General features: G+C 33.5%; 1 protein-coding gene across 1 annotated transcript in view; it reads left to right on the top strand.

Moving 5' to 3' along the window:
• The first annotated feature begins 7,618 nt into the window (after positions 1-7,618).
• LOC143068255 (C-1-tetrahydrofolate synthase, cytoplasmic-like) overlaps positions 7,619-14,412 on the top strand; it is a 30,619-nt gene continuing 23,825 nt past the window's right edge. Inside the window, exons 1-3 of the mRNA XM_076242171.1 lie at positions 7,619-7,712; positions 12,760-12,844; positions 14,160-14,273. Of these exons, the coding sequence (XP_076098286.1) occupies positions 7,678-7,712; positions 12,760-12,844; positions 14,160-14,273 (234 nt within the window). The 5' untranslated portion in view covers positions 7,619-7,677. The remainder of the gene's footprint in view (positions 7,713-12,759; positions 12,845-14,159; positions 14,274-14,412) is intronic.

Raw genomic sequence — 14,412 nt, 5'->3', positions numbered from 1 at the left:
AGTATGGAGTAATAACCCAAAAATGGCTATTGTTCACTAATTTTTTGGTTTTTATACGACCGCAAAAATTTTAATTTTTTGGTCGTATATTGCTATCACGTTGGCGTCGTCGTCTGCGTCGTCGTCGTCCGTATACTTTTAGTTTTCGCACCCTAACTTTAGTAAAAGTGAATAGAAATCAATGAAATTTTAACACAAGGTTTATGACCACAAAAGGAAGGTTGGGATTGATTTTGGGAGTTTTGGTCCCAGCATTTTAGGCATTAGGGGCCAAAAAGGGCCCAAATAAGCATTTTCTTGGTTTTTGCACTATAACTTTAGTTTAAGTGAATAGAAATCTATGAAATTTTGACAAGAGGTTTATGACCACAAAAGGGAGGTTGGGATTGATTTTGGGAGTTTTGGTTCCAACAGTTTAGGAATTAAGGGCCAAAAAAGGGCCCAAATAAGCATTATTCTTGGTTTTCGCACAATAACTTTAGTATAAGTAAATAGAAATCAATGAAATTTTAACACACGGTTTATGACCACAAAAGGAAGGTTGGGATTGATTGTTGGAGTTGAGGTCACAACAGTTTATGAATTAGGGGCCAAAAAGGGGCCCAAATAAGCATTATTTTTGGTTTTTGCACCATAACTTTAGTATAAGTAAATAGAAATCTATGAAATTTAAACACAAGGTTTATGACCATAAAAAGAAGGTTGGGTTTGATTTTGGGAGTTTTGGTCCTAACAGTTTAGGAATAAGGGGCCCAAAGGGTCCAAAATTGAACTTTGTTTGATTTCATTAAAAATTGAATAATTGGGGTTCTTTGAAATGCAGAATCTAACTATGTATGTAGATTCTTAATTTTTGGTCCTGTTTTGAAATTGGTCTACATTAAGGTCCAAAGGGTCCAAAATTCTTAGTTTGATTTTAACAAAAATTGAATCCTTGGGGTTCTTTGATATGCTGAATTTAAAAATGTACTTAGATTTTTAATTATTGGCCTAGTTTTCAAGTTGGTCCAAATGGGGGTCCAAAATTAAACTTTGTTTGATTTCATCAAAAATTGAATAAATGGGTTCTTTGATATGCCAAATCTAACTGTGTATGTAGATTCTTAATTTTTGGTCCAGTTTTCAAATTGGTCTACATTAAGGTTCAAAGGGTCCAAAATTTTTGATTTTAACAAAAATTAAATTCTTGGGCTTATTTGATATGCTTTATCTAAATATGTACTTTGATTTTTGATTATGGGCCCAGTTTTCAAGTTGGTCCAAATCAGGATTCCATATCAAGTATTGTGCAATAGCAAGAAATTTTCAATTGCACAGTATTGCACAATAGCAAGAAATATCTAATTGCACAATATTGTGCAATAGCAATTAATTTTCAATTGGAGTTATCTTTCTTTGTATAGAATAGTAGTTGATAATATATGTTGGAAATTTGCCAGACATGACTATGATGTCATTTTCTATTTTTATTTGCCAATAACTTTATGTAAATAACTACATTGGAAATTTGCAAATATAAAATGTTGCTGATGAAGCTTTTTTTCCTTATCTTATCTAAAATGTTTTTAGATAATGTATGTTGGACATTTGCCAGACATGACTATGATGTCATTTTCTATTTTTATTTGCCAATAACTTTATGTAAATAACTTCATTGGAAATTTGCCAATATAAAATGTTGCTGATGAAGCTTTTTTTCCTTATCTTATCTAAAATGTTTTTAGATAATGTATGTTGGACATTTGCCAGACATGACTATGATGTCATTTTCTATTTTTATTTGCCAATAACTTTATGTAAATAACTTCATTGGAATTTTTTTATTGTTTTATACAATAAACAATGTATATTCACTTTTACTACCAACCAATCTTTACCATTCAATGATAACAAGCACTTTATTTTACATTTTAATATTTTATGATATATTTAAAAGAGTAGTTATTGTTGCAAACTCTATTAGAAATTTGAATTGATATCAGTTTTGGAAAAAGGGAAACGGGGATGTGAAAAAAAAGGGGGGGTTTAAATTTTTCTCATTTCAGATTTCATAAATAAAAACAAAATTTCTTCAAACATTTTTTTGAGAGGATTAATATTCAACAGCATAGTGAATTGCTCAAAGGCAAAAAAACCTTTTAAGTTCATTAGACCACATTCATTCTTTGTCAGAAACCTATGCTGTGTCAACTATTTAATTTTAGATTTAAAAAGTTTGAAGAAGAAATCTTTAATTGATTTGTAAAATCTTGACATTTGTTTTGTGTAAAAAAAAACCCATGTAATGTCAAAAATTTGATCACAATCCAAATTCAGAGCTGTATCACGCTTGAATGTTTTGTCCATACTTGCCCCAACTGTTCAGGGTTCGACCTCTGCGGTCGTATAAAGCTGCGCCCTGCGGAGCACCTGGTACCCATTATCTTGAAAACTACAATAGATTGGTAGAAACTGCAAAAAACCTGAAATAACGATTTTTGACTAATTCACTTGTCTTTCACTAATAGTTCGTGTCTATGTATGTTGCATATTCGTTTGTTTTTGTTGCACTTAAGTGTTCTGTTGTTTCGGTTGTTTTCTTCTTATAGTTGACATGTTTTCCTCGGTTTTAGTTAATATAAACCCAAATTTGTTTTCTCTCAATCGATTTATGAATTTTGAACATCCGTATACTACTATTGCCTTTATTTTTTATATTTGATGTCCTTCGTGGTTTTATCGGCTCTTCAACTTTTGTATAAGGTTTTGAATTTAAAATGTCTTTGCCTCGAGCATTATTGAAGAGAAATTATTTGTCGAATTCGCATCTGGTGCAGTACAACTACCATCATTGTCGATACTTCTGCAGGTGGCCTTATAATATTTGCGAACATCACTAGCCAAGTTACCGTGGCATGCAGTACTTCGTTATTGACATGAAAATACAGGTAGTATTTGATTGACATTAGCTGACACATCTGCATGCAAAGCTCTGGTTCAGAATCTAGATTTTCCTATATTTTATTCCTTCTTGGTTGTATCAGCTTTTCAATGTTTATAGAAAACAATATATACAAACAGGCACCAGAAAGTTACAAACCAGTATCGGTAACATCTGTGCCGTGTCATCTTTGCTAGCCAAGGGTTACGATCCACTCCCGTGGAGAGAACGGGAGTGGATCGTTGCCCTTGGCTAGCGAAGATGGTGCCGTGTAAAATACTAGAAAACATCATCTGTAAACACATGCTAAACCACCTAGACAAGCACTGTGTACTAACATCACTCAACCGTGGATTCAGATCCGAGTATTTACTGAGCTACTAGTCACACTGCACGACTACATGAAATCACACGATGCTTGTAACCAAGTTGGTGTTGCTATCCAGGACTTTTCAAACGCATTTGAAACCGTAACACACATCAAACTATTTCACCAACTAGATAAATATGGTGTGAGAAGACCACTGAATAAATGGCTTGAAATGTTTCTCACTCAAAAAAATATGAAGGTTGTCATTGATCATGGAGAGGAATCTGAAGAAGCTACAGGGGACTCAGGACTTCCTCTATTATATCAAAGACCTGCCAGATGCAGTAAAATCAACCGTTTGACTATTTGCTGATAATTGTCTGCTATACAGAAATATAAAACACAACATGACCACACTCTATTACATTAAGATCTGGTAAGCCTAGACATATGGGCCAAAGACTGTGGTATGCGCTTTAACGCAAAAAAATGTAACATCCTGAGCATTAAGAACAAAAGCCAAAAAATATATAAAGATCGTCGGACACATACTCCAACAAGTCCAAAAACGATCCATACTTGAGGCTACAGATATCAGGAGGTCTAAAATGGACCACCCACATTCAAATGTAGCCAATAAAGCCATTCGACACTGGGATTTCTAAGACTGCAAGAAAACAGCATACATCTCAATGTTAAGATCTACGATGGAATATGGGACAATTGAATGGGACTCATATACAACAAACAGCATCAACCAATTAGAAAGGATCCAAAGAAGAGCAGCACGATTCATCATAGGGGATTATAAATCAAGAGAAGAAGAATCGATCACTAAAATGCTAACAGTACTGGAACTAGAAAACCTGCAGTCCAGAAGAAAAAGCCAATGACTTTTATTTCTGTACAAAGTGTTTGAGGGATTGGTCCAATCTATCAAACCTGGCGAATTTTTTTGGTAAAAAGCAAAACCAAAAGAATCATCAAGCCGACATGCTATGTAGACTTTAAAAGCACTAAGATAGTAAACAACTCTGTTAAGAAAAACTCAAAGGCAATTGAAACAACAAACTGCAAATCTGAGCAATTTAAGAACTCATTCTTCATCAAAACTGATTCTTTGGAACCTACATGAAGAAGATATAGTAAGCGCCGAGTCAGTTGAGAGCTTCAAAACAGCGCACTCTCTCGTCCAGATTCCAAATTGATACTTTCGACGTAACGACACAGATATATTTTAAAACATTTTGGCCTCGAGCATAAAAAGCAGCGAAATACGCACCTGGTTCCGTAAAATTGGTACTGTTAATGTTTTTGTTACCACTGGGAAGATATCTCTGCTAGTAAACTCTAAGTCGCCAATGATACCAACATCCTAGTATCCAGCTCTGCAGTAGTGGAATGCAAAAACGGAGTTTCATCGTTTGCCGTTGAAATAAAGGAATGTAAGAACTACCTCATGAAAAGCTGTTTCCTAGGTTCCTATTTGGTGTAACTTAATGTTCTGTTGTCGATAGTCTAAAGGTGCATCTGTTTCAGTTAACATGGCAAAATTGTTGCGCTAATGGAACTACTATCACTGGGTCGATATGTCTGCTGGAGGGTGTATAGTCCCGGCGAGTATCACCAGCTCATTAGTCAGGACTTCGCAAATGCCATTAAAATACGGACACTTTACTGTCTGCAATTTACTCATGTGAACATTTGAAAATTTGTTTAAATTTAAAAATACATCCCTCGTGCAAATTAAGCTACCATTCATTGTTCGGATCTAGCTTTCTTTCGACAGTTCGTTTTGGTTTCAGAATTTCTTCAACGTTTGTATTTGGTTTTTAATTGTTAACTATCGTGACCAGGAACATCACTGAAGCGACATTAATTGTCAAAATGCGCATCTGATGTACATAGTAAAATTGGTACTCCTAATATAAAAATAATTAAGTCGATATCTCAGCTGGTGGCTTTCTTGTCCAGATGAGTAGCACAAGGCATGTACCCAGCACTTCGTTAATGGTCTTTAAACGAATACTATTCTTGGTTGAAATTTTTAAAGTTTGAATGTTAATCTTAAAAGAAATATATCATGAGTCCCTCGTGCAAAACTTCGATTCCATGTCCGGATTGGTCTTTCCTTCAGGCCCTTTTTGGTTTTTTCACCGTGGTGTCCTCGATGGTTGTCATTGAATAGACAGTATAATAGTTGTCGAAATGGCATTTTCCGTATCTACTGCAGTAATAATTGTACCGTTAATGTTAATACTACCACTGGGTCGATACTTTAGCTGGTGGGCTGTTATAGTCCCTTGGGCTATCAACAGCCTAGCTAGTAGCCATTACTATATACTTTTACTTGCATGCAAATTCGATTCGATTTAAGTTTGCCAGTATAATGATTTTAAAATCATTTTATATTATATTGGGGCCTTTTTATACTGAGCTGACTGTGCGGTATGGGCTTTGCTATTTGTTAAATGCCGTTCGGTGATCTATAATAGCTGTTAACTTCTATGCCATTTGGTCTCTGGTAGAGAATTGTCTCATTTGCAATCATACAGGCGCGGATCCAGAGGGGGGGGGGGGGGGGTTCCGGGGGTTGGAACCCCCCTTTTTTTGGTCGATCAATGCATTTGAATGGGGACATGTAATTGGAACCCCCCCCCCCCCCTTTGTCCTGGGTTAGGAACCCCCCTTTTTTAAATGGCTGGATCCGCCCCTGTCATATCCCATCTTCTTATTTAAATTATATATTTACATGGGCGCATTACGTTTGCGCGTATTTGGGGATTAAAATATTTTACGTTTGCGCGCATTTATCATACAGGACAACTCTGGAAAAAAGGTAATATAAATAAAAAGAATAAAAAAATATAAATGATTATAAATGTAATGGTAATGCGCGGAAACGTAATGTACCGATTTACAAGGTATATTTAGTCCCCGAGGCTATCGCCAGTCTATGTAAAACGAAGTACTGCCATGTAAATAAGGACATTGTTAGATTGAAACAGAGACATATTTTGAAAGTAAACTCATCATAGATACCAGGATTAAATTTTGTCTCTATGCCTAACGCGCGTTTCGTCTGCAAAAGACTCATCAGTGACGCTCGAATCCAAAAAGTTAGAAAGGCCAAATGAAGTACGAAGTTAAAGTGCATTGAGGACCAAAATTCTTAAAAGTTTGCCAAATACACCTAAGGTAATCTATTCCTGAGGTAGAAAAGCCTTAGTATTTCAAAAATTCAAAAGTTTTGTAAACAGTTTATTTATAAATATGACCATATCAATGATAATTTATGTCAGCACAGAAGTGCGGACTACTGAGCTGCATGGTGATACCCTCTGGGAATTAAAACTCCACCAGCAGTGGCATCGACCAAGTGGTTGTAAATAAACTCATCATAGATACCAGGATTAAATTTTGTCTTAACGCCAGACGCGCGTTTCGTCTACAAAAGACTCATCAGTGACGCTCGAATCAAAAAAAGTAAGAAAGGCCAAATGAAGTACGAAGTTGAAGCTAGTGCATTGAGGACCAAAATTCCTAAAAGTTTTGCCAAATACACCTAAGGTAATCTACTCCTGAGGTAGAAAAGCCTTATAGTATCTCAAAAATTCAAAAGTTTTGTAAACAGGTAATTTATAAATATGACTATATCAATGATAATTCATGTCAGCACAGATTTGTTGTTATATATTATTTTGAAAATTATTTTGAGTTAAAAAAAAGATATATCTCCCCTGAGACTACTATAACACTGTGTTATAGTAGTCTCAGATCTCCCTCACGCAAATCTACGATTCCTTGTCTGCCTTTCTTCAGCTTTATGTCATTTTGGTTTTATTAGATATTCAAGTGGGTTTTGGATTTTCTCGATTCTGTTTGCCGGTCTCGAGCATGCATCACCGAAGGATCATTTATTGACGTGAATGCGCATCCAGTACAGTAAAATAAATACTGTTAATGATATTTCACAAGTTGTATAATTTTACTACTGTTATTGTCGAATATGATATTACAAATATTTTCCATATAAACAAGCAATAGTGATAGTGAAGAGGAATCTAATGTTATTTCTAGTATATTTATCGCGGCCAGTCAAACACAGAGAAACACGTTGGTAATCGAGATAAATAGAGCATTAAAAAAAAACTTAATTGGGAAAAATTGCCAGTGTCCTGTCCCCAAGCACCTGTGTGCTAACTGGCTATCTTTTATCACTATCGGCTTTTCATAGAATTTTTTGTTGTTGTTGATTTTTTTTATGGTTATTATTATCTCATTCTTTATTCTAGGTCTTCTAGTCCAAGCAAATTTGATTCAAGTTTTGTTGAAATAACCATACCCGGAAATAAAACTTCGTCCGCATCGGTCTTTCAATTTATTATACTTTTGATTTGTTGACCCATGACCCACGTGCAAAATTGGAAAATATATAGAGTGCAAAATGGCACAAATATTAAGTGGAAAAGATGTCTCAGAGTAAGAAAGCGTTTAAAGTATAAAATTATGTTGTTGTGAATCAATATTTAGGGTTGTCACGTCGTAGTTAGTTTGCAAGATCATTTTCTACAGATGCTTTTCAAGAGATAATTTTGACAGGTCACGGCCGCGCCTAGTCCAAATAAATATGACGTCTTGCAAGGTTATTTTAATTTTTTTCTGGGACGCCATCGTTACTGTTATTTTTGGAAATAAATAATATTAATACCTCAACTATAAAGAATAATAGCTTTGATTACACAAAAGATGTACACATGTATTTGAAAAAAAACGAATTTCTTTCTTCAATATATAATTTGGGGTTGGAAAAGATAATAATAAATTTAGGTTTGACATATGTTTGCTACATAAGTAATTCAGGATCCTCTTTGAAGTTTCTTTTGTTTGTGATTACATTGCTGCATCTTTGAATTCACTTTTTGCCCTATTTCACTATTCATGCTATTCTATAATGTTTTTTGTAAATAATTTTATATTAATTTTACAGACTATTATATTTATAAAATATTTGATTTCAAATCACTTAAGCACACCAATAGTTAATACTGATATCAGTGATTTTCTAGCCACACTGCTGTATAAAAAAGAATGATTTTGACCATCAAAATATGACAATTAAAAAAAAAAGTTGTGAAGTTGTGATACTATCATGACTTTAAAGAGTATTTGAAGTGGGAGCTATTTTCTTTGGTTATAATCTAGTCTTTCACTGTAAAGAAATAGAGAAGTTTTATTAATGTAACAGCAAGTTGCTTTCTTTAAAAAAAGAAATGCAATCGTAAACCCAAATGCTTGTTTGGCATTATATGTAAGATAATTGTTTAATAAAAATGTATTGTTTTATAGTACTTGTGTTGTACATAAGAATTAGAAACTGACATTGATTGTTTACCTTATCATTGCTTATGTAATACCGGCTTTACACATCAACATAACGTATAGCTCCGACGTCGGCCGTGGTAAAAAAAATCATACTCGCTACCAATACGCTAGTAATTTTGGATGCATTCAACCTGTCAATCATATCTGTAACGTGTGCACAACGAGAATACTATGTCTGGCGTTTGTCTAACGTAGATGGAATGTACGCTACGAAGGCAAAAAGTCTATTGAACGTATTTGAGACTTGTCCCGGTTGTATCTGTAACGATAAGCCATGCTTTAGAAGTGTCTGGGACGTTATTTAGTGTTTATTTTAGTTAAAGTCACACGATTTTGAAGCGTATACAATGTGCCCTTAACGTGTCTCAAACTTAAATGTAGCGTATTAAACGCTCTTGTAGCGTGTATATAATGTGCGTGTAGCGTACAAGTATAGGCTTGACACACTTTTGAGCTGAAAATTTTTATGCTCCAATAAAATTTCCTAGAGTAAAAGCGTTCACCAAGCGTTTACCTTTGCATTTCGACTTACTTCAAACTTATGCAACGCACGTTTAACGCTTGCTTAGCACCCTCTGGCGAGCAACTAAGTTACGTATACGGACTTTGTTAATTTTCTGTTTGACTGATTGATTTACAATTGTCATTGTCGGGACCTTTTATAGCCGACTATGCGGTATGTGCTTTGTTCATTGTTGTTTTTTCTGTGTTATTTTAATTTCTTGTAGATATTTGTATCATTGACATCATACCAGATCTCCTTTTTTTTATATTTGATATCTTATCGCTGACCATGTTAAGTCTGCTAAAATTGCATGCAAGGTTAATTTTAAGGTTGTCAGTCGTAATATGCACAAATTAACTTGATTCGTTGTTTCATTGCTTGAAGTATTTTTTCTTACATCTCCATGGTCAAATGTATTTTTTTTTTTAAATATATTTTAGATTTAGATTTCAGTGTTAGTATTTTTTTCTTCATATTGAATATCTACTTATCGGTCACATTTTAATGACAAAATGGATCCAGAGGTTTTATGACTTCCTTGATTTAATAAAAAGTAAATAATGTTGTATTATTTAAACAAAGAAAATAACTTTAAATTTGCAATTTAAATGAAAATAAAAACGGAATTCTAATATGACGTTCTTATTACGCTTTGTAAATAAAGCCGTGTTCTAGCTAATGAGCACAAAATATCTTTGACACATGCGCACGAACTTATATATAAACGTTATTTCCATCGTAATCCTTCAAAAAATATACATTTAAGGAGCTAACATAAGCTTTAAAGTTTTATTGTATATTTTTATCAAACAACATATATTTACCCTGCTCGTAGTTTTTAAACTTATCAAATATCAAATGTAATGTACAGACTCATCGAGGAGGAAACGGGAACACCCTTACAGAACTGAAATGTTTGCAGCCAAACATTTTTACGGTATTTTCGTACGCTTTGACCTATAAAAATACTGTATTTTCCCTATTAGAATCGAAATATTTCCTTCATGTCATGCTTTATGCGCAATTTAACATGGTTAGGCATTATATTTGACCACATTTTGCACCTCGCTTACGCTCAGTGTAAAATATCGACAAATATAATGCCTACCCATGTTAAAATGAGCATAGAGCATAACATGAGGGAATAATTTCTTAAATATACTTTCCTAATTAATTTTAACGTTATTTTCAATCAACTATATTTTTTTTTTGAAAAATCCTCGTTTTTTACACCTATTCGAGGCACATATTTTAGGATATGTATTCACGTCTTTGGTCTATCCTAGACGTAAAATTTCAAGAAAGTGCAAGAAAGTCTTCCTTTTAATTTCAGTATAAAAAAAATAGCCTGCTTTGTACATCATGTACATATTCTCTAGACTCATAATCTTAAATCAAATGATAGTAATACTTCTTTTATAGATTTTAGTTAACAAATCTCATTTCGAATATAAATCGTATTGCTTACATGAAATCTTATCTCATATATAAACACAGATGGTTTCAACGTTTGACTCTAATTAAAATAACTACGCATATATTGAAAGCAAATATTAGCAGCAAGGAAGTATCAAATGATAATTAAAGTATAGCTTGCGTCATAATAAATTATGCATCTTATGTAACATATCTCTATTGCAACTTTAAGATGCTAATGCTTATTCAACAGGTCAATTAATAAGCTATTGCGCATGTATATGCAAGGTGGCCATGGCAAGAACAGATGTATTCCGAATAACATCCGGTGTTCCGAAAGACTACGGACATCGTCCAATATATACTGCGTAAACCCTCAGGCCAACCTTAAAAATATGTTTGTTTGCAGTTTTCCGACTGTACCTTCAGACTGAAGGGTCGGTAGGTAGGAAAAATATTTTATTTTATCAGCCAAAATACAGTTTAAACAAGCAGTTACACTAAACCAAGTTTCTTGTGAAGAAAAAAAAACATTTTAAAACAACAAACACTGGACATGCTGAAAACCAACATCAAATGAACAGGCATTTTCAGATAAAAAACTTTTTAACCAAAACTGAAACTTGAACATAGTGTCATTATCCAATTTATGACATAAAATATGGTATAATTATTAAATACTGGAACACTTATAAACAAGGAATGTCATTATGACTAGAACTGTTTTAAAGAAATATATTCAGACATGTATGCTTCTTGACTAGAATGTTTTCATGAGTAGAGTATTTTCATCAGAAAAATGTAGATATTAAAGATTTATAAGACAATGTATTAAAGAGTGTATTTTTAATAAAAAAAAATAAAAAAAATAACCATTAAATCTTCCTAAATTGAAAAAAAGGCAACTTGAAAAAAAAGTATCAAGACATTCGACTGTTTTCATATTTCTAACAATATTTAATTATATGTGATAAGGTTATATTTTTGCCAGGCTTTAATGAAAACCAAAGAAATCTAAAGTTTGGGGTGAAATCCATAGCACCCCATTTAAAGTAAATGGTCTGTACTGAAATGTTTTTAATGCATAAAAAAAATTGGCAGCATAGCTCCTAAGGACATGTTTTAATTGAATTCACACAGGCCACACAGTTTGGGTATATTTAATATTGTAAGAAAGAGTTAATTGCAATGAGTGGGGCAGCCCCCCTTATCCTAAAGGAGCATACTCATTGCAATCGAAGATAAATTTAATATAGAGAGAGTATATTTATTTTTCAAGCTAACCATTCATTTTCTCTACATCTTTGTGTAGTTAGGGTTGCTTCTTATTGATTTGGCATGATCTATATCCATTAACATTTCAAATGAGCCCTTCCTCTGTACAGGCGTGTTTACAGATATCCATGAAGATTTAAGTCACGGAGGAGTGGTTTCATCTTTGTCGTCTTCACAACGATTTGTAGAAAATATGCCATACTTCAAGCTGCTGTCGAATTATCTAACCACTGAAATTGGTTCCATAAAGTCAGGCTCCACAGATTCTGTACCCGATTTGTTTGAGACAGAATGGTTATCGTGTCAGTTATGAATATCCGCTGCATCATCGTCAATGATATGTGTATCACACATCATTACATGTGCCTGAATCTGTATAAACAGTTTACCAATAAACTTTTTTGTTTGTTATTTGTCTTAAAATTGACACGAGACGACAGCGTAAAGTACTCCTCCGTGACTTCATGGATACCTGTAAACAATTTCCATGTGCTTTATCATTAAAGGGTCACATGAACGCTTGACGGGAAGCTAAGAAAAACCGAACTTGAAATGCGTAATTGACCCAGACTTTAAATCATTTCTGGAAAGGACCCAAAGTTCCGGATCGCGTCTTTAGAAGTATTAAAAAAATTTTCTTCAAATTTAAAGCAATAACATTTTCACAGGCGGGAGGATTTTCAAGGGTTGGTCGGTAAACTGCAAACAAACAATATTTTAATTTAAGCCTCAGGGGTTTACGCAATTATGAGAGGATTCATGCTTAGGAAAATGAGGAATATATCCTGGTATGAATCCTTATAACAGGTGTTATCATGGTAATTGATTAAAAAAGACCTCATGAATGTTGATGAGATATTATTTACAATTTCATTATTCTTGAAAACCGATACCTTTTGCCATTTGGTTACCATTTTTCTTTTTCATTTTACCATGTTTACATTTCAGAGAAATAAGACAGGGGTTAAAGACTGAGATAGAGCAATTAAAAACTACTTATCCTGGATTTTGTCCCGGATTAGCCATTGTTCAGGTAAAAATATCAGTTTATAGGAAGACTAAAATTGAGCAATTAGAAAAAAGATTTATGTTGGTGGTCAGTTACTTGTCACTGTATTCAAATATACATTATGTGCATTGATATACTGAATAATCTGGTTAATAAATTATTGGTTAAGAAATACCGTATTTATTCTAATAAACGCCCCGGGGGCGAAGACAATTTCCGAAAGGGGGCGTCAATTAGAGAAACGAATTTCGTACCTTACTTCATTGACCTTTACCTGAATTCTGTTGAAACAGACTATAGTAACATACACGTGTTTCTTATTGTCTCCATAATCTATAAATAGCGTATATCGGTAATGTGACCTCATCAAATAATTTGTTAAAATTTTCGAATAAACAAGCGTGCACATCAATGGAACATAATTTCAACAGCGTACTGTGTAACTGACAGATCTATTTTTGGAACTTGTACACACTGTGTTGGATTATCGGAGTGGATTAAAACATGGGCATTATTGATTTTTCGTTTCATGTTTCTGAGTGACCGGGTCGATGTCTTTGCAATATTGTATTGGTTAAGTTTCAATTTTATTTTTTTAACTACAAAATGGGGGCGTTTATTAGAAGTCAAAAGTTCTGAACGCACGATTTTCGGTAGGGGGCGTTAATTAGAAAGGAGGCTTTAAATAGAATAAATACGGTAGTTCTTTAAATTGAGAATGGAAACAGGGATTACAATTTTGCAAATGGATCCATGGAATTTTATGTAACCTTTTTCTTTCCTGAAAAACAGGAATTAGATGAAACAAAAATGTTGTATCTGAAAGCTATGTCTGATTAATAGACATTATGATCAATATTCAGTGATCTTTGGTGCTCCATAATGGTAAGCAAATCCTGTTCAACATGCGGTACTCATCCTGTTGTTCATGTATGATTACCTTAAAAATAGTTCTTTAAATTGAGAATGGAAACAGGATTACAATTTTGCAAATGGATCCATGGGATTTTATGTAACCTTTTTCTTTCCTGAAAATCAGGAATCAGATGAAACAAAAATGTTGTATCTGAAAGCTATGTCTGATTAATAGACATTATGATCAATATTCAGTGATCTTTGGTGCTCCATAATGGTAAGCAAATCCTGTTCAACATGCAGTACTCATCCTGTTGTTCATGTATGATTACCTTAAAATTAAGAAATAATTGACATGATCAGTTGTAAGATTTCTATTTTGTTCACAAATCATTTTGCAAATTTCTCTGAAAATGTTTCAATACATTGTTATATATAAAACTAACCTGAAACAGAAACATAAATTTGATTATGATGTTTGTAGGTGGGTGACAGAGATGATTCTAATGTGTATATTGGTCAAAAGGTCAAGAATTCTGGAGCTATAGGAGTTGCTGCTAGACATGTCAAATTACCAAGAACATCAACACAGTCTGAGGTAAGATTAAGAATACTGTATGCAAGTTTTATTTGAATTTAAAAAGCCAACATTATAACTATTACCATGATTACTTAACATAGCAGCTAATTTTAAAACACAAGATTTTCTCTTTTCTGTATTGATTCAGAAAGTGATA

Source organism: Mytilus galloprovincialis, chromosome 3 (assembly GCF_965363235.1).
Source record: "Mytilus galloprovincialis chromosome 3, xbMytGall1.hap1.1, whole genome shotgun sequence".
NCBI classification, from domain to species: Eukaryota; Metazoa; Mollusca; class Bivalvia; order Mytilida; family Mytilidae; genus Mytilus; species Mytilus galloprovincialis.
Note: the sequence above shows the minus strand (reverse complement) of the source record. Positions and strands in the feature narration are given on the sequence as shown.